General features: G+C 38.6%; 2 protein-coding genes and 1 long non-coding RNA gene across 5 annotated transcripts in view; 1 reads left to right on the plus strand and 2 right to left on the minus strand.

Moving 5' to 3' along the window:
* The window catches only part of ABCC3 (ATP binding cassette subfamily C member 3), a 96222-nt gene extending 88157 nt beyond the window's left edge, over window positions 1–8065 (plus strand). For all 3 annotated transcript variants that reach the window (XM_063293222.1, XM_063293223.1, XM_063293225.1), the window contains 3 exons: window positions 153–319; window positions 6591–6785; window positions 7658–8065. In XM_063293222.1, the coding sequence (XP_063149292.1) occupies window positions 153–319; window positions 6591–6785; window positions 7658–7766 (471 nt within the window). In that variant the 3' untranslated portion in view covers window positions 7767–8065. The remainder of the gene's footprint in view (window positions 1–152; window positions 320–6590; window positions 6786–7657) is intronic.
* A 906-nt stretch (window positions 8066–8971) lies between these two features.
* Window positions 8972–12666, minus strand: LOC134490308 (uncharacterized). The gene is made up of 2 exons (XR_010067198.1): window positions 11715–12666; window positions 8972–11307 (listed from the first exon to the last, which is right to left on the minus strand). It is a non-coding gene; the product is annotated as an uncharacterized LOC134490308 (long non-coding RNA).
* A 463-nt stretch (window positions 12667–13129) lies between these two features.
* Window positions 13130–23755, minus strand: ANKRD40 (ankyrin repeat domain 40). Its single transcript, XM_063293228.1, has 5 exons — window positions 23357–23755; window positions 18975–19123; window positions 17811–18290; window positions 15141–15322; window positions 13130–13542 (listed from the first exon to the last, which is right to left on the minus strand). Exons 1-5 carry the CDS (start codon window positions 23488–23490, stop codon window positions 13396–13398), a joined length of 1092 nt encoding a protein of 363 aa, XP_063149298.1. The 5' UTR covers window positions 23491–23755; the 3' UTR covers window positions 13130–13395.
* Window positions 23756–24858: the final 1103 nt, after the last annotated feature.

Here is a 24858-nt window from a genome sequence, read left to right on the forward strand (position 1 = left end):
CTTCGGAAGGATGGAAGGCTGAGTCAACCTGAGCCGGCTACCCGAGAATCCAGCTTCTGCTGGGATCTAACTTGGGTCATGGGGAGAGTTTCAGTTGCAATACTGCCGCCTTTAGACTTGTATTCTAAAACCAGTGTGATCATTTTCTTAAGGACCCTGTTCTTTTTTCTGGAGCACTTCGAATGAATTTGGATCCATTTAATAAATATTCTGAGGATGAAATATGGAAAGCTCTTGAACTGTCTCATCTGAAGAGGTTTGTCAGCAGTCAGCCAGCTATGCTAGATTATGAATGTTCAGAAGGAGGAGAAAATCTGAGGTAACTACAATTCTGATTTGAAAACATAAGTATAACAAGTGGGCACTGCAAGAAAACATTGAAATGTCTAGTCTCTCTCTTGTGAGTTCCAGAAACTGCATTCCAATCTTCTTTCCCCCAGCCAATCAACTTTCTATGCTCAATTCTCACTAGATTTTTCTGTTTGGATCCCATCAACTCCTACCCTACCCTATGTTGCCTCTGAGTGTGTATATATATTTGTGTGTGTATGAATATATCTATCCATTAATACTGTATCCATGGGCAGTTCTCATTTCTGTACCTGGCAATAGTTTAAAATAGCTGCCAGTATGAACCAGAAAGTGATCTATGTAGTCAATTTGTTATTTCTGTGGTGTTGGAGGAAAATTCTGAGAGTGCCTTGGACTGCAAGAAGATCAAACCAGTCCATACTCCAGGAAATAAAGCCAGACTGCTCACTTGAGGGAATGATATTAAAGGCAAAACTGAAATACTTTGGCCATATAATGAGAAGACAGGACACCCTGGAGACGTTGCTGATGCTAGGGAGAGTGGAAGGCAAAAGGAAGAGGGGCCAACCAAGGGCAAGATGGATGCATGATATCCTAGAGGTGACAGACTCGTCCCTAGGGGAGCTGGGGGTGGCGACAAACAACAGGAAGCTCTGTTGCGGGCTGGTCCATGAAGTCACGAAGAGTCAGAAGCGACTGAACGAATAAACAACAATATTTTACCCCAATCTCTTCTAGTGTCTTTCCCCAATCCAATTCTCTCCCAGTTTTCTTGTTTTCCCAGCCATTCCATAATTTTCATTTTCCCCCAGCCACCATATTTCACCAGTCTTTCCATCCAGTTTCTTCCTCTTGGTCTGTCAACATTTCACACTATTGAATTATTTTGTTTTTGTCTAACAGAACAATATTCATTGATTATAGAAAGGTCTTCAATTATGCTTCAGCAAAGGATCGTTACCTTGTCGTGGTGCTGGAGCTTGAGCACCTCAGTGATGCCATGAGCTAAACCATGAAGGGCCACCCAAGATGGGAAGGTCATGACAGAGAGGTCAGACTAAATGAGATCCCTGGGGAAGGTAATGGCAACCCACCCCAGTATTCTTGCCATGAAAACTAAATGGATCAGTACAACCAGAGATATGTCGGTATACCAGTGGAAGATGAGACCCCCAGGTCGGAAGATGGTCAAAATGCTACTGGGGAGGAACAGAGGATGAGTTCAACTAGCCCAGACGTGATGACGCAGCTAGCTCAAAGCCGAAAGGACGGCTAGAGGCCAACGGTGCTGGTGGTGAAAGGCGAATCCAATGTTCTAAGGATCAACACACCATTGGAACCTGGAATGTAAGATCTATGAGCCAGGGCAAATTGGATGTGGTTATTGGTGAGATGTCAAGATTAAAGATAGACATTCTGGGCGTCAGTGAACTGAAATGGACTGGAATGGGCCACTTCACATCAAATGACCACCAAATCTACTACTGTGGACAAGAGGACCACAGAAGAAATGGAGTAGCCTTCATAATTAATAGTCAAGTGGCTAAAGCTGTGCTTGGATACAATCCAAAAAACGATAGAATGATCTCAATTCGAATTCAGGGCAAGCCATCTAACATCACAGTGATCCAAATATACGCCCCAACCACAGATGCTGAAGAAGCTGAAGTAGAGCAGTTCTATGAGGATCTGCAGCACCTACTGGACAACACGCCTAAAAGAGATGTTATTTTCATCACGGGAGACTGGAATGCTAAGGTGGGCAGTCAAATGATACCTGGAATTACAGGTAAGCATGGCCTGGGTGAACAAAACGAAGCAGAACATAGGCTGATAGAATTTTGCCAAGACAACTCAATGTGCATAACAAACAATCTCTTCCAGCAACCTAAGAGACGACTTTATACATGGACTTCACCAGATGGACAACACTGAAACCAGATTGACTACATCCTTTGCAGCCACAGGTGGCGGACATCTATACAGTCAGTAAAAACAAGACCTGCAGCTGACTGTAGTTCAGATCACGAACTTCTTCTTGCATAGTTTAGGATCAGACTAAAGAGATTAGGGAAGACCCACAGATCAGCTAGATATGAGCTCACTAATATTCCTAAGGAATATGCAGTGGAGGTGAAGAATAGATTTAAGGGACTGGACTTAGTAGAAGTGTCCCGGAAGAACTATGGACAGAGGTCCGCAACATTGTTCAAGAGGCGGCAACAAAATACATCCCAAAGAAAGAGAAAACCAAGAAGGCAAAATGGCTGTCTGCTGAGACACTGGAAGTAGCCCAAGAAAGAAGGAAAGCAAAAGGCAACAGTGATAGGGGGAGATATGCCAATTAAATGCAAAATTCCAGAGGTTAGCCAGAAGAGATAAGGAATTATTTTTAAACAAGCAATGCACGGAAGTGGAAGAAGACAATAGAATAGGAAGGACAAGAGACCTCTTCCAGAAAATTAGAAACATCGGAGGTAAATTCCAGGCCAAAATGGGTATGATCAAAAACAAAGATGGCAAGGACCTAACAAAAGAAGAAGAGATCAAGAAAAAGTGGCAAGAATATACGGAAGACCTGTATAGGAAGGATAAGAATATCGGGGATAGCTTTGACGGTGTGGTCAGTGAGCTAGAGCCAGACATCCTGAAGAGTGAGGTTGAATGGGCCTTAAGAAGCATTGCTAATAACAAGGCAGCAGGAGACGATGGCATCCCAGCTGAACTGTTCAAAATCTTGCAAGATGATGCTGTCAAGGTAATGCATGCTATATGCCAGCAAATTTGGAAAACACAAGAATGGCCATCAGAGTGGAAAAAATCAACTTATATCCCCATACCAAAAAAGGGAAACACTAAAGAATGTTCAAACTATCGAACAGTGGCACTCATTTCACATGCCAGTAAGGTAATGCTAAAGATCCTGCAAGGCAGACTTCAGCAATTCATGGAACGAGAATTGCCAGATGCACAAGCTGGGTTTAGAAAAGGCAGAGGAACTAGGGACCAAATTGCCAATATCCGCTGGATAATGGAAAAAGCCAGGGAGTTTCAGAAAAACAACTATTTCTGTTTTATTGACTATTCTAAAGCCTTTGACTGTGTGGACCATAAGAAATTGTGGCAAGTTCTTAGTGGTATGGGGATACCAAGTCATCTTGTATGCCTCCTGAAGAATCTGTATAACGACCAATAGCAACAGTAAGAACAGACCACGGAACAACGGACTGGTTTAAGATTGGGAAAGGGGTATGGCAGGGTTGTATACTCTCACCCTACCTATTCAACTTGTATGCAGAACACATCATGCAACAAGCTGGGCTTGAGGAATCCAAGGCTGGAGTTAAAATCGCTGGAAGAAACATTAACAATCTCAGATATGCAGATGATACCACTTTGATGGCTGAAAGTGAAGAGGAACTGAGGAGCCTTATGATGAAGGTGAAAGAAGAAAGCGCAAAAGCTGGCTTGCAGCTAAACCTCAAAAAAACCAAGATTATGGCAACCAGCTTCATTGATAACTGGCAAATAGAGGGAGAAAATGTAGAAGCAGTGAAAGACTTTGTATTCCTAGGTGCAAAGATTACTGCAGATGCTGACTACAGTCAGGAAATCAGAAGACGCTTAATCCTTGGGAGAAGAGCAATGACCAATCTCGATAAAATAGTTAAGAGCAGAGACATCACACTGACAACAAGGGTCCATATAGTTAAAGCAATGGTGTTCCCCATAGTAACATATGGCTGCGAGAGCTGGACCATAAGGAAGGCTGAGAGAAGGAAGATCGATGCTTTTGAACTGTGGTGTTGGAGGAAAATTCTGAGAGTGCCTTGGACTGCAAGAAGATCAAACCAGTCCACCCTCCAGGAAATAAAGCCAGACTGCTCACTTGAGGGAATGGTATTAAAGGCAAAAATGAAATACTTTGGCCACATCATGAGAAGACAGGACACCCTGGAGAAGATGCTGACGCTAGGGAGAGTGGAGGGCAAAAGGAAGAGGGGCCGACCAAGGGCAAGGTGGATGGATGATATTCTAGAGGTGACGGAACCGTCCCTGGGGGAGCTGGGTGTGTTGACGACTGACAGGAGGCTCTGGCGGGGCTGGTCCATGAAGTCACAAAGAGTCGGAAGCAACTAAACGAATAAACAACAACAAAACTTCAATTATGTCAAGCCATGGAATGTGCTTAGGAAATGGGAATCATAGAACATCTCATTGTCCTTGTGCAAAACCTGTAGACAGGTCAGGAAGTCATAGTACAGACAGAATATGGCAAAACAGACTGGTTCCAAGTTGGCAAAGGAGGGCTAGCTGGATTGGAAGAAGACGAGCATGGTTTTAAAACTGGAGGAGGAAATATCAATAACCTGCACAAGGCTGATGACACAACTCTGATAGTTGAAAATGCAAATTATCTGCAAATCGTTTAGTAATGAAAGTCAAGAAGCAGTGAAAAAATTGGATTAAGAGTAAATATAAAGAAGACCAAATTAATGATAACTGGTACAGCAAACAGCCTTAGAATTAACAGTGAAGATATTGAAGCAGTGGATTGTCTCTTCTTTTTAGGATCAATTATCAACAGTCAAGAAACCAACAGTCAAGAAATATGCTGCAGACTAGCACTTGGTAGAGTAATAATGAAGGCCTTGGAAAAGATAATAAGATGCACTTGTTTGATTAGAGAAAAGACAATAACTACATTCATTAGTGACTGGAAACCCTTTATGGACTTTTTGCTGAAAATGGAAAAAAATGAGCATGTGATTTATGGGTCTGATGATTAGAAAGGGTAGAATATGGAAAGAAGGAAGCCATGATGTAACCTTAGAGAGAGAGGATAAAATATAAATGCTCTGAAGAAACTCAGAAGCTACTTTATAGCTTTATTTTCTTTTTCTCTTTCTTTTCTGTCTCTTTTCTTTATTTATTTACTTATCACTTTTCTTTTTCTTTCCTTATTCTTTAAATTTGTATTGTTTTTATTCTGTAAAAAAATTATTTAATAAAAATTAATTAAAAAGAAAAAAGGAAAGATATTCAAATGCCAGTGTCTGCCTATACCTCCAAAGATTAGAATTGTGCAACAACAAATGGATTGTTGAATAGATCACCTCAGAGCTCTCATTTAAGCTCGAATGACTGGGTCACATTATGTGAAGGCCTACAGTAGCTCTCTGGAGGTCCATAACATTGGGAAAGGTAGAGGGAAAGAAGAAGAGGAAGACCAGCAGCAAGGTGGAAGGCCTGAAGGACCCAGCTGGGGACAGATCCTCCTGGAGATAATCTATGTAGTTGCTAAGAGTCAACACCAACTTGATGACACATAATCAGTCAATCGAGGGAAACAATATATGCAATCCAGCAAAAAATATAACATTAGATTATATTGCAGGGCTGAGATTGTTTATGGTTATTCCTCCTCTTTGCCTGTACCTATAAATGATTGGAAGAGAGTTCTGTTTCTTCTCTTGCTCTCTTTGAATGCACAAGAGAAATGTTTTTGGCACAATGGAGCTACGTCTTCATGATAGGTAATGCGCCTCCCTGAGGTACTGCTTTCCCTACATGATACAGGTCTTGGTGCCAGTCACAACCAAAACATGGTAGAGGCAAGATGAAGAGGGAAGGAAAGAGTTTATCAGAGTCTGGGATTTTTGTTTTTTTCAGTAAGAAAAATGTTAAGGGCAAAATGTAATGCTTATGGAACTGTATTTTCCTTGTCTTTATGTATCTGTAACCTACTACCAAATCCTGCTGGATTAGGCAGAAGAGTTATAGCAAAACAAGGAACATTTTGAGTAAAGTTTCTCACTTAGACCCTTCTCTGTGAACTGGGACCAGATGTATATACAGTTAAACCAAGACTGGTACTGAGATTTGTGCTTCACTGACAAGAATTGCCAGTCCCCAGATTTCTTGCAGATTGGAGTACTGTTGATGTTACGGAAATCTGGAACCCACAATCCTCCTCCCAGTAATTTTTAGAAAAAGAAAAGTACAGGATATTGTATTCTGTTTTTCCAACTCCTCCTCCATTTGTGAGGCTGTCACCTGAAGCAGGAAAGGGCATGCTGAACAAAAATTGTATAATGTCATGTTCCCTCTTTTTCAAAAGTTGGAGCCATTTCCAAGGGATATATCAACAACCAGGCACCACTGCTTGTCAGTTGTTTATGGCCTGAATCCTTCCTTGGCACAGTGTTAGGTTTTCTTAATGCCACATCCTTCACGTGCCCAATGACTAAAACAAATCTTTTACCTACTTTTTCCAGCGTTGGCCAAAGGCAGCTTGTTTGCTTGGCAAGAGCTCTCCTCCGCAAAACAAGGATACTTATTCTGGATGAAGCCACAGCAGCAATTGACCTTGAGACAGATGATCTCATTCAGATGACAATAAGAACACAATTTGAAGACTGTACTGTACTAACAATTGCTCATAGACTGAATACAATTATGGATTATACCAGGTAGTTAAGTATGACCAATACCTAACTCTAATTTGAGGGTCAGGGAGAGGGAGTTGCTATAGTCTATCAGAATTATATCTCCTTTTCCAGACTTCCTCTCCGGTTGAGTACCAAGCCTGAATGTTTGTACCTTGTATTGGGCAATTGGGACAGATTGGGAATTTGGTTAATGTCTGGCCCACCCTGCTGCCCATCAGACTCCCTGCTTGGGCTGATAGACATGGTATCCTCTTGGACAGGTTGTCATTGGGATGTGGGATCAGTGTGTTACACAGTTTGGGGGTGCTCCTAGATTCATCATTTATAATTTAAAAGACAGTTAAATATTTTTCACGTATCTCCAACTGTTAGTGCTTTTAAGAGTACTTTTAGGATTCTGTGTTCTAATATATTCCTGTCCTACTCAAAACAGGAAAAATTGAATCCAGTATCATGTTTTAATTAATCCAACTATCAGATCAGTAAGGAGGCTTACAATTCTTCATTTGTTCTTCTTTGGGAACACATCTTTAAAGGCCAGCTGGTTATTGATGTTGGATAGTTGGATCATGTCCACTGCCAACTTCATCAGAAAGCAGATGATTTGTATCATCAGGTCAGAACAAGAAATGCTGGAAGAATTACCACCAGCTTTCATTTTTGATGTATCTGGTACATTTGTGCTAAAGCAGACTTGGTTATCTTGCACGTTTGGTTTTTTTTCTCTCCTGTCATGATTTTTTGATCATGTGGATTAGCAGTAATGTTTCAGAGAGAGAGAGAGAGGGACTGAAAAGGCTGTTGGATTCCACAATTAGGAATGGAATGGTTTTGTGTTAGCCACATCTCCTCAGCAATGCAATTTTGTTTTGTTTTGTTTTTTTGTTTTGCAGAGTCCTTGTTCTGGACAGAGGAACAATTGCGGAGTTTGACTCTCCTTCAAGTCTTATTGCATCCAGAGGGATTTTTTATGGTATGGCTAAAGATGCCGGATTGGCATAACAGGAGAGCTGCTCTGTTCCATTAAAGGACTAATCATTGGGCTGCATTATTTTTACTCCAAAATAATATCCTGAATGAACTGTATTTTTCAGAGCAGGAATCTCTATCAGATTTAGTGACAGAGAAGCAAAACTGTTTCATATGACTGAGAAACCTAAAATGTTATTTTCTATTTTTGAGTATATTTTCTACATATTTTAATTGACAAGCATCCTAAGAAATTGGATGCAAGTGTGTATGCATAGCTGTATTCTATTTCATTTCTAATAAATTACATCTGATGATTCAGAAACACTAAAGTCAATCTTCTTGGGTTAGCTTTTTGTTAAGTGGAAAGAATCAAAGAAAAGGTAATTTAAAAAAAATATTATTTACAACTCATCTAATAAAACCTTTCTCAGCACCTACAACTTCAGAGCCTAACAAACATAAAAGTAGTCTTTTGATTGACTTCAGCCACTGGTGACTGACTTCGTGGTCATATCCCTATAGTTTCTTTGACAACAGTAGGAGAGTTTGCCATTGTATGTTCTGGGATACTTTTTAAAATTTCCCCATCTAGCCTATAGTCCTGAGATTTCCTAGTGGTCTGCCATCCACATATTAACCCTGTTTAGCTTTCATGATCAGTAAAAGTTGGCTGTCTAACACAGTTGACTTCCCCCCCAAAGACATTTCTATACTTTCTGGTAGAGTGCATCTTGTTATTTCTAACAGAAGGAATTCCTACAAAAGTCCTCCAATCCAACAAGAGGCATTACCTTTAGTAGAGACTTCAGAATTCCTATCCTTAACTGTGGATGTTTCTTCTGAACATGTGATTTATTTTTTTTTTAAAGAAAATAGTTCCTGATTCTAGAGGACATCTGTTTTAAAGGTGGCACCTGAAAAAGGACTTAATTTCTTGATCTCAGATCATAGCTGGGGGCACAATTGTTAAATCAGCTGGAACTTTTAATTAATAACCACTGCAGCTCTTTTTCCTTTATAAATTTCTCCATGTAGTTAACCTCAGCCAGAAAGCTGTGCATTTAATCAATCAATTCTCTTGACATGGCATGGCAAACAATAATGAAGAAATTCTTTAAGGCAAAAATGTTAATTTAAAATTTAACTCTTAGCTGGGATTGTTAATCTTCCACAATAAAGCTAGCACACAATTATTATTCTGATGGACATTTAATATAAAAAAAGCAAATCACTCATTTTATGGACAATAACGTTTTATTAACTATAAAAAGGATACAATCCATAAGAAATAATATTAGACCTAAAACATGTAGGTAATTCTTTATTTTAACCAAGTTATTTATGTAACAATGCAGGAAGTCCTGAATCCTTTATATCCACTGATGTCAAGCAAGAACTACTCAATAGGTTAGATTAATATTTGGTTAGCAAAGCTAATAAAATCATCTGTTATAACTGCAGAAGTTATACAATATAAAAATATTTCTTTGAGTGCATAGAAAGATGCCAGCAACTCTGCATTATGATCAGTGGACTTGTAATGTATTTATTAAAACAATGATTATTCAGCAACATAACTAGATTTATGTTGATACCTGCTTGTAAATGAGAAGCCTAATACACTTCCAACACTTTCCAATACATAAGGGGACATTCTTAAGCACACGGATTCTGTGCTGGATTGTGGCCTCTTTTAATCATTTCCTCCTAAAAGATGTTGAAATTTGTAAGCCAAATCTAATATCTGAAACAGCATATTTGTTTTCCCAGACTTCAAGCTGCAGCCCTTAATAAACCCAGATTTTAGTTGGGCATGCTTTACACCTTCCAGGATTAAGTCCTGAGCCTTTTAAACCTCAACAGAACTGGTCAGTTAAAACTGTTTTATTTAAGTCCTAGTATGTCCATAGCAAACTTGATCAATGGCAGTAGTCCCCTTTCATTTATCTGTTATTTAGGACTAAATCCTCTCAGTCATAGTGATAGAAAATGGTTTAAAATCCAACCTTTAGGCTGTATCAAAAAATGAATCTACTGCCATCAGCTGTTTCACTGATGTGAAGCATTTTCTATTCTAAGAGGATGGCAGTGGCTACAAACTCAGTTGGTATTGAATACCTCAGTGTATTAAGTCCTGAATTAGGCAGATGGATATTTAAGCTGACAAGATATCTAAAGACAACATCTTTGTTTATTGAATCAGAAATACACCAAAAGTTGTAACCTTGCAACAACACTGCTCTACACAAATATGAGCTGAAGGATACTTCAGCTATGCACCCTTGGTAACTATCTCCGATTGTCACAAATCAATTGGTTTTCCCTGTGGAGCTGCAAACTCCAGTTCCCAGGAAAAACCAGGACCCTGTTATAGTTTAAATTACGACCTATTCTAGAGTTAAATATGTATCTCTTTCAATCAGGCTACCTCTCTGAAGCATGTAGAAATAAATTCAGAAGGTCATTCCAGAACTATTTATTATTTAAATGGTTTAGCTGTTAAACATTTTAGTAAACAATGCTTTATCTATATGATCTATCAATTTTAAATAGTATCAAACTGGCATTCCAAATATTGTTAATTACCTTTAATCTAAGCAAACTATGTCTTACTACTTTCTTTATAAAATTTCTAGCCTAAATTTCCATCATTAAATAATCCCAAAGGGAGTTAGATACTTAAAATCAAAAGCTGTTTATATAGACTGATTGTTCATCAACTTTGAGCTGCCTTCATAAAAGACAGCTCAGATTTTAAAGGTATTATTAATCATTAAATGTTATCTATCCCTGTGATTCTTTGATGCCGTTTTGAAAGCAGAGGTGGGCAATATTTGGGGAAGCTGCAAACTTTGCATCCCCCGCTTATGATTTTGGCCGGCTTTTTAAGGGTTTGGGGTAGCCTTAAGAATGGAAGTGAGCTTCCCTATCCCATTTTCATTTTAAAGGAAGAAATAACTTTGTCACTGTAATTTGATCATTTTGCTACCAGAAGGCAATGTGATCTCAGTGATGGAGGAAGGAACATTCAGCCTGCAGATTATCTACCTTTTAAAGCCCATCTTAAATGGGCCATGTGACCAATATGGGCCACTGAAGGTAAATATTTTTCCTTCATTATGTTTGTCAAAAGCATGAAAGGAGGAGGTGAAGATGCAGACTTCAAGAATGGAATTCAACTTCTCTAAAAACCCTGCCCAGGATGGGGAAAAGTCTTAAGCAACTGCTAGACAGCTGCCCTTCTCCCCTGGTAAATCAAGCTGAGCAATAAAGAGCCTCTTCATAATATATATAAATGGGCTGTTTGAGAAAACATTGTACCTAAGTACACAGACAAGCTCTCCTTTCCAGACTGCTCCTTATAGAATCTAAAGGGAGAAAAGTGACACTGAACACAGTTTGCCCCTGTAGGTTCCAAGAATTGATTCTATAAAACCTGTTCCACCAGCAGGTTAGATTCAGGCAGAAGTAAACAGAAGCAGTGGCCACAGAACAGAGGACTGTGGTCCTATAGACCATCCAGCTCCCCACTTAATGGAAGAAACCTAGATCCACAAAGTTCTTTCTGGCTCTGCTTCCCAAAAGCAATTGTAGGAGATGTCATGTAGACAAGATATAAGAATCTCTACCTTCTCCTCTCCAAGGCACTCTTCCTCCCCACTCCTTTTTTAAGGTAGCATGGAGGAGAGGAACTGGAAGACTGAGATAGCTGAGCAGGAGCAGAAGACCTTCATGGCTTAGATTTCATCCTGCAGACCCCACAATGTAACTCTTCCTACTCTGAAGAAATGGACTAAATCAATTTTCCAAATTCATTATTTAAAGCCTGGCAAATGTGATTACAACTCAAGACTTGGATTGATAATTCTGGCATTTGTTTTTTTTTCCCCCACTGGATATTCTAAAAGCAATACAAAAGTTACTTCTTTCAGATCTGCCTTAATTCTTCAGTACTGGGTCAGACTTTTGTTCAGAAACTAGTGGCTCAAATTTAGGTTCACAGCACTTGTGAACACATTCCTGAATCTGTAAATGAGGAATACTGACATCTGGCAACTAAAATTAGCAACTAAATACACCTGTGAAATTTTATCTGCCTAGGAAGCTATATAGTCCATCTATATTATAGCATGTAGCCGTTGGACTATAAATAAATGAATTGATATCAATCCACTAGTTACACAGAATCCTAAAACTAGGTTAATAATTTATTCTTAAGAGTAGTGCCATGTCCCATATTTTTCCATACTGTTTATTCTAGGATTCAGCATCAGAATATTGATACAGAATTTGAACTAGCAAGATGATGAAAAGCTTAGACATGCCTATATGAAATGCAAGCAACGCTGTCAAAAATGCATAGAAATTCCAAGATTTAATATTATCTTGATATTACAATATTTCTGCTACCTAAGATGCTACAAGCTTTTCTTTAAATAGGTGACAGTTTTAAAGAACCTGAGGATAAATAGGATAAAAAGTAGAGGCAGAAGGAACTTGTGCTAATTTCATCTGTGGAATCAAGCTACAGAGTGGTCATCCTGATCATTCCTCAGGAAACCTCTCAGGCTTAAATAGAAAGAAGGAAAGCAAAGAAGAAAAATCAGTCCAAACAGTACCAAACACTCTGCATTATTTACTGCTAAGCAGTTCTTGGTTATACACACATACACAGAGTTTTGGTTAACACTATATTTGAAGTCTGGATTAATACAGTAAAGAATATTTTCTAATATTTTATCTGAGCACCATTTCAAAGAAATCATAGCTGACTTAGCTACTTGGCTAGATTTTTAAACCAGTCAATGTGCTTCTCTCTGAAATACAAACTTCTCTAAGAACACTGGCAGCACCCCATGATGCAGTGTGTCAACAAGTGGAAGGCTTCACTTCTTCAGTTTCCAAATTGTACAGCCCTCTGTCCCTTACAGAAGCTTTCTGATGTTTTATCCCAATAGGAACAGCTTTAGCCATTGGCAAAATAGGTTTTCCTCTGGGATCACGGCTTGCCTCTTACAGCATTGGCTGCTCCTCTTGCTATCAACAGGGCACGACACATCCTGTTTACTTATTTGCAAGGTGCTGTTGCCAAAGAACATGACTGTGCATTAGTGTGATTACTGTAAGTTTAATCTTGATTCAATAGGCCAGTGTTCAAAAGTCCACATTTCTCCTTGCTCCTTCCTGTAAGAGGATCTCAGTTTCTCAAGTTGCACATTCTAATCTAGTTAGACAACTGTATTTGAAATATCCTGTTACCAGCATTAAATGCATTCCAAGTTCAGACCTTTTTAATAAGTAGCAATTATTAGAACAATTAATTTATTTCCCTGAGAACTTATTTTGTTGTATTCCAAGAAGAAACAATTTCCTTTCAAGAAAGATCATTCATGGAAAAAGACAATGTTCTGTTTAATATCCCATTTCAGAATATTGTTACACTTGTCAGTTTATGAAATGCAGTCATCACAAATGTGACTTCATCACCTTTAGCATATTAAACTAGAAACAAGTCTGTTTCAACTGAGCTTGTTTTCAAAAGACATATGCTCAGTCACTTAATTCTACTTTCCAAGATACAGTAGAAGTTAATGTTATAGCCCTTAGAGTGTTCTAGGTTTAACAGTTAAATACTAGAATGAAACTTTTAATTCAACAATTAGTAAGTTAGTTTTGATGCTTTCTTGTTATAACAAGGCCTTTCAGTCAGTGTTGGTGCTGCATTTTTAAACATAAAGTCATTATCACTCATCATCAGAACAAGCTCCAGTTCTTGGAAATCTTGAAGCCTTGAGATATCTTTGTCCTTAAAGAAATAAACATAGAAAATTAGAAACAATGCCTACACTCACCACAAGACACACAGGAACAAAACATTTGACCATTTTTCTCATGATCTGCTTGGTTGGAAGAGAGACCTCTCTATATGGCCAACCTTTTGCATCTTCCCCTCCTTAAACTCTTTTAATTCAAGTTAATCATCAGTTTCTCTTAGTTATATGTTTAATTATACTTCTGTATATTTGGGGTTTTTAAATTTTATTTTAACTGGAACGTTATAAATCACTTGGAACCTTGTTGGAGTGCAGCAATCTAGAAGAATATTAAATAAATAAAATTAGAAAAACATTGCCTGTTACTTTCCTCTTTCAGTTCCCTTCTCCTTTTGTGTCATTTGTAAGCCTGTGAACTCAGATTTTCCAGTTTTTAGGATCTGTGCAATTTGTAATAAGTTTTAGGTCCTATATAAATACAAAGATTTGGTTGTTAGGAAATTGCACTTAGATCCTCCTGAAATCAATCTGAAAAAGTTAGTTGTGATTAGATCAATTTCCATTAGTTTTCAGCTAACTTAATTTGGAGCCAAAACAAATGTCAATCTTTGTAATCTAGAATCATCTATGGTGATTCTAGATTACAAGTGTAATAGGAGTTGGAAAGAAGTCACTGACGCACGATTTTGGTGGTAAAGCGTTGGGACATAACCAAAAAAGGATAGATATGCAGAAAACAGTTACAGTGAATGCCTTTGGGGCTCAGTTTCATTTCTCTGGTATGGACTTCTTACAAGTTATGAGCTTTATCTAGAAGTAGCTGCTTGCAAGATCTAAAAAGAGTCCTGACAAGAACCACCTTGTAAAGTATCTCCTGATACTACTGAAGGACAACATTCCCTTAAAAAGTGGGTGGTACGTATATAGCTTAGTCTGCACTGAGTACTGGACAACACAGAGCAAACAGATTGTACACATGTCAATACTTCTCCCACCTCTGCTAATTCGCAGCCACATCTGCACATGTCAGTCCATTTCTCTGGGAATAGTTGCTCAGAATTTTTATGCACACAGCCTGCAGCATTTAGCACACCCACAAATCCATTACAGTGTTCACTGAAAATAAAACAGCTTGAGCAAAAGAATGTAATATTTATGTGTAACAAATCCAGTCTCATAAAAAGGAATGTTTACTGAGATTGCATCCAAATCTTTCAGCTTTTAGTCACTTAGTTTAGTCCCTAGTTTAAGAGTGACAAAAAGCCAAGAGAGCAGCCCTACACATGATTATTGAAAAGTAAGACCTAGTCAGTTCAGAGGGTTTCCCCCACATAAGCAAGTATCAACGTACTGTACAGACTCAAACACTCACACATACACTCATGCTAGCCCTTAAATAGGCAACAAAGGCTGCAGAACTTGAGATTCACTAAATGAAATGCAGCCCTCCAGCCAGACGTTTTGGCAAGAGCAGCCAAATGCTTCTAGGTTTGTTCAATCCTCTTGTGATTTCAAAAGCAAGGCAGTTGTGAAACACTAAACAGGCCACAATACATACCTGCTGGATTGGACTGCATTTGACTTAGCAAGTCATAAATTCTCCAAGCCAAGCATAACTAAAACAAGGTACCTTTCTTAACACGGTATTTGGAAGCTTCCTGATCTTCTCCACATGTTCGGGGTTAACTCCCAATTCACAGCAGCTCACCCTAAGCAGTTCTTTGTAAGTCAGTTCTTGTCGATCCAATTCAATTTCAATGAAGTCATTCTCCTTCAGGGTACGATTTTGAATTCTGACCTTAAGTACCAGTTCTAATTAAAATACACATAATAGTAAGAGCATTGTTAATAAAGCCATGTAGCCATTTTCTCAGTCTTAATTCGATCTTTTAAAATTTGCCCTATTTGTTCTGACAAGGACATGCCAGCAAGATTCCCAGAACAATCCTATACCATAGAAAGAAGGCAGTGGGAACTTGTGGCCCTCCAATGAACCCTCCATCCCTCACTGTTGGTTATGGTGGCAAGCAATGCTGGGAGTTGTGCTTCAGCAACATCTGGAAAAATCAGTTTTCCCACCCTTGATATATGGAAAAATATTTGGGTGGTAGAAGTTGTATTTGTAGTCATAACATCCATGGTGTAAAAGCAAGCGCTGACCGTGTCATAAAAGCAAATCCGATTCTTTCAGTTGGCCCAACTCACAGATTAACTTTTGATGGCTTATCATGGGAGCTACATGAGCCCACAACTCACACCACACAGGGCAGTGCTTGACAAGCACAGGATCCTAATTATTGTGGGAAGGGGATGGGGGTGAATCATCCTTTTGATTGTCAGGCTAACTCTGTTCTTAGTAGAAAAAGGTCACATTTCAGAAATGTGACTCAAATTTAAACAACAGAAACAAAGACTTACGAGCTTTGCTCTTTGGGGAAAGGGGAAATCACTGCAATGAATCATTACCACCTTGACAGTCTTCAGTTTAGAAGTTGGTCATAAATGTTTTATTAAAAGCCCTGAAAATTGTGCTTCTACCGAGGTTGATCACTATCTTAAATTTACAGCATTTAATACCAATATCCTATCTATCAAATATACAACAGTATAAGTAGTTATCTTCTGGTAACAGAAATCATGTCATGTGCATGCTCAGATTTTAGAATGGACTTCCCAAAGAGGTTTAATTTAGCTAAAACTTTTTTTTTAATACCAACTTTTTACAAGATTTTACTGCTTGTATTATTTTCCTTTTTTAAAAAATCTGGATTTTAATCTTAGATTTTTTGAAATGTTTAATTATTGTAGTCTTCAGCTTGCAGCACAAGAAGAAAGCAAGCTGTAATATTTTATAGACTGAATCCAATTTCCCCCCATCCTTGTCTCTGGATATCTGCCAGGAGCAGATTTTAGGTTAGGGCCATTTAAAAGCAGTGAGCTGAACTCCATTTTCCTTTCTGCTATGGGATCCAATTCATAAATAACCTGTGGTGTAGCAATCAAAGAATTGGATTGCAACTGGGGAGATCCAAGTTCAAGTCCACCCTTAGCGATGGATATTCGCTGGATGACTTGGGCTTAGTCACTCCCTCTCAGTAGGTTGGACTGAGAAGGATAAAATGAAGGGAGCTCCCCACGGTAGCTGCTTTGACCTCTTGGAGAAAAGGTAGGAGGTAAATCAAAACAATAAACATTACATAAATATAACCAAATTTATTACTACTTTCTGTCAGGAATGCTTCTAGCAAAAATCACTGCTGCCAGGTAGTCACAATGGTTATAACTGCTATCTTTTTTACAGTATGGTTCATTTTTTTGTCAAAACCCAGTGGCATGCATTTAAACAACAAAAGCAATAAAACATAGAAAGTAACACCCCCATACATGTACTCTGAATAATTTGGGAGGCCCAGAATCAATTCAGATTAGTAGCTGAGGAGTGACTTCTCATGCTAAAAGAAGATTATGTTAAACCGTATTTCACAACATGGATTAGTGCACACAAAATACACTTCTTTGAATCACTAAGCAGCTGGTTGCCTGTGCACCAACCATGTATAGATTTCCAAGCAGCCAGGCCAGCCTTGCAAAAAATATGGCTCCTCTTTGAAGAGAGGCGCCTTCTTAATACTTACAAGTGTTATAAAGCACTGAACGTTTCCCACAGCCCTCTTATATGGAGCTGCTTATCTAACAAATGAGGGACCGATACAACTTCTGTAAATCTAGAGTAGCCATCTCCCTCTGTGGACATACACACACTTGAGCTAGCAGTATCACAGAAAAAGGTGTTCTGAGGTGGAACCTAACTGTGATTGACTCCCATGTACATCTAATATAACCACTGAAAAAATCTGAACACACAGATTCTGCTTACATGTTTGCCTGTTCAGTGGGTTCCCAATCATGCAGACAGAGCTCACATAGATAAGTTTTTCTTTAACTTTCTAAGCATTATGCTGAATATGCACAGAGATCAGAACTAGAAGCGGTGAGCATCACAATCCCCCTTGCCTTTTGATTCACATTCAGATCACTGTATGAATGTGTGAATATATGAGTAACTTCGAAGTGAATGTTTTCTCAACATGTCACAAAAAAGAAACCAGAAACTCTAGTGGATTTTACTTACAGTCACCTGAAAGATCTTCCCTACAACCATTTACAGCAACAGGAAAAAAGTAGCAAAAGTTCCAAATGAAAAACTATTTTTTAAAGTTTTGTGCTATCCTAATGATATCCTAATGTTGCATGTACTTAAATTGTCTGGAAAATGTACAATTTTCATGCACGAGGCTACCTTGCATATTACTGAAGGGAATTGCTCCAGTGAAGAAGAATGGCTGAAATGTTGGGACAGCTCCTGTATAAGGGCCACCGGGTTGCTGAGTTTCCGGTTGTGTAGATCCAGCTGGGGAACGGTGTGTCCTACTTGGCGGAACAGAGAGCTGATGAACATGACCGTTCTGAACTACAGGCTCCAGGCATTCTATAGCGATTGCCTTTGTCACATCTCCATCACATCCCACAGGAGACGCCTTTCCATGTCGCAGCACTGCAGTGCCAGATGTTTGTACTTGAGGCAAAGAAACTGAAGAGTCTATGTTGTGTTGCTGGAAAGAAGGAGAAAGTCTTCCATTCAAAGAGGACGCTGAGGTGCTGGTAGTGCTGTTATTCATGGAGTTATAAACATAAGGAAAGGGTGGGTTAGATAAGTAATTTGGGATAATTGGCAAGGTAGAGTCGTTCTTCACATCCAAAAGCTCATCATCATCTTCCACTACAGAAGAAGAAAAGATTTAGTTACAATAAGTACTTAAAAATACATGTTGTTATTTATTGTTTAGCCACAAAAGTTAAAATCCCTTTGACAAAATAGATGCTTAATTATACAGCACACAATTATAATTGTATGTAATACAGGGCTTCATTTTTAGCAAATTAAAATTCAGCAGTCCATATCTGATTCTTGTATTTCACATCTGAAAGGTCCACATAGTCACATTACTAATAATTCCAACTCAATTATCTAAGGCAGCCTTTCCCAACCTTCTGACCCTGCAGGAAGCCTTGAAATATTTTTCAGGCCTCGGGGAACCCCTGCACATTCAGGCTCCGATACAGGACAGAAGGTACAAAATTATGGTATTTGTTTCCTGTGTAGGCCTGTATGTATGCATTAACAGTGTTCTTAAACTAAACAAAGAATGAAACTTTCCTCTTTAATGTGAAGGTGCCCGAATTTGAAATAATTTTTTTAATAAATTGTGATCTCACAGGGAACCCTGATGACCTCTCGCAGAACCCTGGGGCTCCACAGAACCCTGGCTGAGGAACCCTGATCTAAGGCCACAAAACGAAAAGACCACAAAGAGACCACTTCAGGGTTTCAGTAGAGATTCAAACCATCTCATTGGCATTCTAATATTCCATGAAATATTGGGATTGTCAAATTATATTTTACCTCCCAGCATCTTCCTAATTTCCCTTTTGGATGTTAACTGGACTGCTTTTTCTTCTTTAACAGCGAGAATGTCTTTATCTGCACCGGCATCTAGCAAGTATGACACCACCGGAGCATGGTTCCGTTTGCAGGCCCAGTGCAAGCAAGTCCTGTACAAGGAAGACATACAGACTTATTGAGAAGTCCTATGATAGGAATAGGGAAGAAGGATGACCACCTCCCTTCCACTAAGCAAATGTGTCACAGTTTACGTATCCTTATAGTGACACCTACTGGAGAACCCTCAGGAAACAAATGGTGCTAGAAATGTCATGCTTTCATCTTAGATCTTCAAGTAACAAGGAGAATATATTTTAAGTTTTCCAATATCTGAGGCACACTCTCCTCATTTTCATCCCACCCCAAATGAAGATTAGAAGCACACTTCACCCCAGAAGGTTTGTTTTATCTTGACCGATCAAAGTGTTAGTTCTATTGGCAATATGAAACTTTCACATATAAAAGTTACATATTGCCAACAAAACTCATTCATTCATTGGTCAAGATACAATTATCTTTTTCGGACAGATTTTTTACTCACTGCAAATCAGTCATTCCCAGTTCAACAATCTCAAACTATGTTGGACTACAAAGTATTATACTACTGGGAATTCCCTTTCCCAAATTAAGCCTTCAACGTTTGAGCTGACTGTTAATACATACAGTACGTTGGTCCTGTATCAAAATATTTCAAAATAAAATGACTTTTGTTCCACTCACTCAGCCATGTCTTCCTCTAGAATGTTTCATTCCACTCCTTGAGCTGTATTTTTGTCTTTCTGCCCCCTTTCCAAACATTTGAACTGAACATGCTTCTTATTAGTCTCTTTCAGCATTCTCTTTCCTTACTCTTTTTTCTAAAGGTATTTGGATTTAGGATTCTTCCATGAAAACCAGTACCTTGCTGGTGGATACAGATTATGCTACTTTAGCTAGACAACAGTTTGGAAACAGAACGATTAAGGATAATTACAGTTTCTGTCAGCCCAACGCAATAATCCCTCCAGTAACATTGCTCCCTTTCAATCAGACTCCACCAAGGACAAGTAATTCTAACAGAAGAGAATATCTGTAGCTTAGGGTTGAACTGTGGAGTCTTTGGTGCTCTCTGAGCTTGGTTGTTTGCTCGCAGACATTTCCTTCCACCAGCCAGGTAACATCACCAGTGCTAGTGGGTGTGGGTTTGCTCCCTGTCTATATATAGTATATACAGTAGCTTGCTGTGTGTTGTAATATGTTGGTTGTTTCTGAGATGTTAGTGGTAGTGATATTTTTTTCATAGCTTGTGTTGGTTGTGCTGGAGTGGGTTGAGTGGTCAGGCACTTTTTGATGAAGTTGCGTGGGTATCCATTTTGCTGGAAGATGCTGTATAGGTGGTCTGTTTCCTTTTTCTGGTGTTCTGGGTTGCTGCAGTGCGTTTGTGCTCATCTGAATAATGTCCTTTCACAGCTCCTCTTGTGGGAGGTTGGGTTGTTGCTTTGGTAATGGAGCACTTGGTTAGTGTGGGCTGTTTTTCAATAGACTTGCATTTCTAATTTGCCATTGTTTCCTCTGCTCATGAGGATGTCCAGGAAGGGTAGTGTGTTGTTGTTTTCTTTTTCCCTTGTGAATTTTATTCCTTTGAAGATGTTGATTGTTTCATGTGTCTTCTCTAGTTGTTCCTTTTTTATTATGACGAAGGTGTCTTCTACATACCAGATCCATACTTTTGGTTGTATGTGTGAGAGTGCTATCCTTTCTAGACGCTGCATTACAGTCTCTGCTATGAGTCCTGAGAGTGGTGATCCCATGAGGGTTCCTCTGATTTGTTGGTATATTTGTCCATCAAACTGAAAGTAGATGGTGAGGCAAAGACTGATGAGCTCCTTTGTTCTGGGTATTTCGATCTTAGTGTATTTGGCTAGGTTGGGTGTGTTGTGTAGAACTACCGCCATGGATTCTTTCACTAGTTCTGGATTTATGGATGTAAAGAGTGCTGTGATATCAAATGAAACCATAATTTCATCTTCTTCTGTTTTTAGATCGTTGATTTTCTAGAGGCATTGTAGTGGGGAGTCAATAGAGTATTCACTCTCCTCTGTGAGATGCCCAAGATTTTTGGTAAGTTCTTTGGCTATGTTGTATGTTGGGGTCCCTGGTAACAATACAATTGGATGGACAGGTATGTCGGGCTTGTGTATTTTTGGGCCTCCACAGAAGCATGGGAGGATGGGTCCATTGCTTTTCATATACCACTGTTCTTCTTTTGTGATTTGACCTTTGAGAAAACTGTGAGCATCCTAAACCAAGCTAAACCCAAAACAAATAAATAAACCATACTTACATACCATTCAAAAGAGACAATAAAAAAGCTAAAAGGGAAACAAAAAGACCAGAACACATCCTCTCCAGCAACCAACACCCAGATAAGCAGGGATTAACACCAGACAAACATTCAAGCAGGAAACAACAGCCTAATCAAGGAACTACCAAGGAGAAAACCACACCCCCACCATCACTGGCAGGGCAAGCTACTATATATAAACAGGAAGCAAACCCCACACTCACTAGCACTGGTGATGTTACCTAGTTGGGCAATGAAACATCTGCAAGCAAATAACCAAGCTCAGAGAGCACCAAGAACTATACAAGTAATTCGGCTACATCTGGCAGATGTAGCTGCTGAAATGGAAGTTGGGAGTTGAGACACAACAGAATGATCTTCTCCAGCATGGTCACCTTGTTATCCTGAAAAATTATTTCTTTCTTTCTGTGTACTGTTCCTCTCCTCTGAAAGTTATGGCACAACATATTTAATTGTCTTAAACAAAATTAAGATAATAAATAGACAGTGCAAAATGTCAGCCATGCAGCTTGCTAGACAAGCAGGTATTTGAATGCAATTCTTCTTGATCAAAATTCAGCCCTCTTTCTTGTTTACAGTTACTGAATCTAGACAGCTTTTTTCCTATTCAGCTAGAAAAAGGTAAAATATAACCTAAGACCACTGTATATAAAAACAGTTTCAAATATAAAGCTACTGTTTCATAACAACATGGTTTCCTTTGAGAAGGAACCACCAAAAATTTAAGTCAACTTTCTTAAAATGCTAGATAAAGCCATATATAACTAGTTCTGTATTTTCTAAGGAATTTAAGGTATTATCCTGTAAATTATTAACAATCTTATATCAGAACTACTGTACAAAGATCTAATTTCAAGGAATTGTAGGTAATAGAAGTATAAATGAAGAAGATGATTAGCAGCAAGGTGGATGAACTTGATTATAGTGGTCATGGGTATACTGTTGGAAGACTTAAAAGGCCAGGTTGGGAACTGATTGTCCTGGAAGTCTATCTATGCAGTTGCTAAAAGTTGACCCTGGCTTGATGGCACATAATCAATCAATGTATAAACAATGACTTCACTATCATAAAGTTTTCCAACACTTTTGATGTGATCAAAATTATCTCAATATTTTGTAACATATACAAATCTCTCTTTTATTTGTTCCTCCCTTTTTTACAACTATTTATCAATACATAACTAACACAGAACATTCCAAAACCAGCCCTCCATATTACTTTACAAAACTGCCACAATAAATGCAATGTATTAATTATATAAAAGAAGACACAGTGACCTAATATATAGATTAGGTCTATAATAGATTATTGGTATCTTGAGCAATAAATAGATTATTGGTATCTTCACATTTTCTAGCATCAAGATATTACAAAAATCACTAGAATATCAGATTCACCCACAGAATCCAACTTAATAGAAATCCTGATAGTTTTATCTTTTAAAGTTATGAGGCATTTTAAAATTCCAGATCTTCTGAAGGTAATTCTAAAAAGTTTGAAATAAATTTTTAAAAGCAATAAAATAAAACTGAATATATTTTAAAATTTCCCACAATTGTTTCATAGTTTCCCATACCTATGAAAACATATAAACATTTGGATCTTATGTATGTATGTATGTATTTATCAAATCTGTCACCGCCCACCTCCTCCCACCAAAGGGACTTGTATTTGTATCGTATTACTCTTACAGGGGTGTTTATAGGTTTACAACCAAATGTAAGAAATCAACTCAATATTATTCATCTGGAATGCATAAATATAATTTGCCAAGTTTATAAACCAACAAAAGGCTTAATCGTTTTTTTCAACAGTTAGGCATATTTAACATGGCAAAGATGAGCAGTAATAAAAGTAATGAATTTACCTTTGACAACAGAAACGAATTGGAAGAAAATAATTTTGAAGTGTGTTTTTGAAGCAAGACTACCACAAAATAATTTTTTTTGAAGACATGAACCAGAAACTTGTCATGTAATTTACTTGTCAAATACTTACCAGCCGTTGATTTCATTCTGAGAGTTCACACTCACTCCAAAATCCACCAATCGCTGAACTTCTTCAATATCCCCCAAAGCAGCAGCTTCTCTCAGCCTTTCTTGCAGCTCTTTTTCCTCTATTGTAGATGTCATGTTATGAAATCCTCTCCACAGTCAACTTTGGGATTATTAAATGCCTGACTCCCTACTGTAGATGATGGATCATTTTATCACAGTGGTCAATCAGAGGCCGGCAGAATTCGTGAGCCCCTAAAAAGAAGTCCCACGTCTTATTTTTTTAATCGTAAACGCACCGGCAACTCTTTTCTATTTACTGCTCATAAATCAGTCTGACATTTCTGAAGGCCATTTTCCCTAATTGCATAGTTAGAGTAGGTCTCGGTCGTTTCTGCTTCCGTTTTCTCTGGGGGACTCTATTAAGTGAGACAACAGCGACCTACACATTTCGTTCCCACCAGTTGTCCGACACGCAAATCTTCGGCATAAAGCAAAAAGGGAAAAAGAAAAAAAAAGAAAAGAAATCGTTTCGTTTTCCGTTTGATAAACCGAATGATTGTTTAAAATATAATGCACTCCGTTGCAATCAACCCTATCTACTACCGGAAAAGGCGCTTCTGCAATCTGCATTTGTGCTTTTACTGAGACAGTATAGTGCTCGGCAGCTTCCGTTTGATCTCTCTGTCTAAAACTGCTGCTAGGAGTGTTAAATTGATACCGGCAAGCTGATATGTAAAACTAGACTGAATAAATTAACCGAAAGCCACCGCTTTTGAAACATTGTGGTAATCTTAAACATACGTTTCCACCAGCCAATGTACTATATTGAGTCTTTAGGTATTGCTACACCTTCGCGATTCCTATTGCAATCAATAGAAGGAAGGGAGCTGCGGCTCACGAAAGTTTATGCCTTAGTCTGAAAAAGTGCTACCACACTCCTTCGGATTATTGCAAGCAGCACTCTCTCAAATTCCCTTTTTTATATAGATGTTTTAATGTTTTTGTTGATTATGCTTTTTGTTAATTGTAGGCGCTCCAGTCTAATTTTAAATGTGTATCCCCACAATTAGCATTTTGTGCATCAATGTTTCAGAAAAGGGGACCTCCCAGTTTTTCTGACATCACAACCCCAGAGCAGAATAATTTTAGTGTCTCAATAGCCTTTTCAAGAAATTATGTGAAAGAAGTCCCAGGAGGTCAAGTAATTGGAAGTTCCTGCTCCTCTTCCCCACACATGGATCTGATTTGCAGATAACACTGTCACATAATAATTTTTTAGTCTCTGGTATGTTGTTGTCGTTTATTCGTTCAGTCGCTTCCGACTCTTCGTGACTTCATGGACCAGCCCATGACAGAGCTTCCTGTCGGTCGTCAACACCCCCAGCTCCCCCAGGGACAGGTCCGTCACCTCTAGAATATCATCCATCCATCTTGCCCTTGTTCGGCCCCTCTTCCTTTTGCCTTCCACTCTCCCTAGCATCAGCATCTTCTCCAGGGTGTCCT

The sequence above is a fragment of the Candoia aspera genome, chromosome 2 (genome assembly GCF_035149785.1).
Source record: "Candoia aspera isolate rCanAsp1 chromosome 2, rCanAsp1.hap2, whole genome shotgun sequence".
Taxonomy (NCBI): domain Eukaryota; kingdom Metazoa; phylum Chordata; class Lepidosauria; order Squamata; family Boidae; genus Candoia; species Candoia aspera.

Excerpts from the sequence above, each read along its gene's own strand:
- ANKRD40 (XM_063293228.1), bottom strand. The coding sequence starts at position 23,490 with ATGACATCTACAATAGAGGAAAAAGAGCTGCAAGAAAGGCTGAGAGAA. Across the intron at positions 18,291-18,974 it reads AATTAGGAAGATGCTGGGAG|TGGAAGATGATGATGAGCTT; the intron begins GTAAAATATAAT and ends CTTCTTCTGTAG. Across the intron at positions 13,543-15,140 it reads CAAATACCGTGTTAAGAAAG|GACAAAGATATCTCAAGGCT; the intron begins GTACCTTGTTTT and ends TATTTCTTTAAG.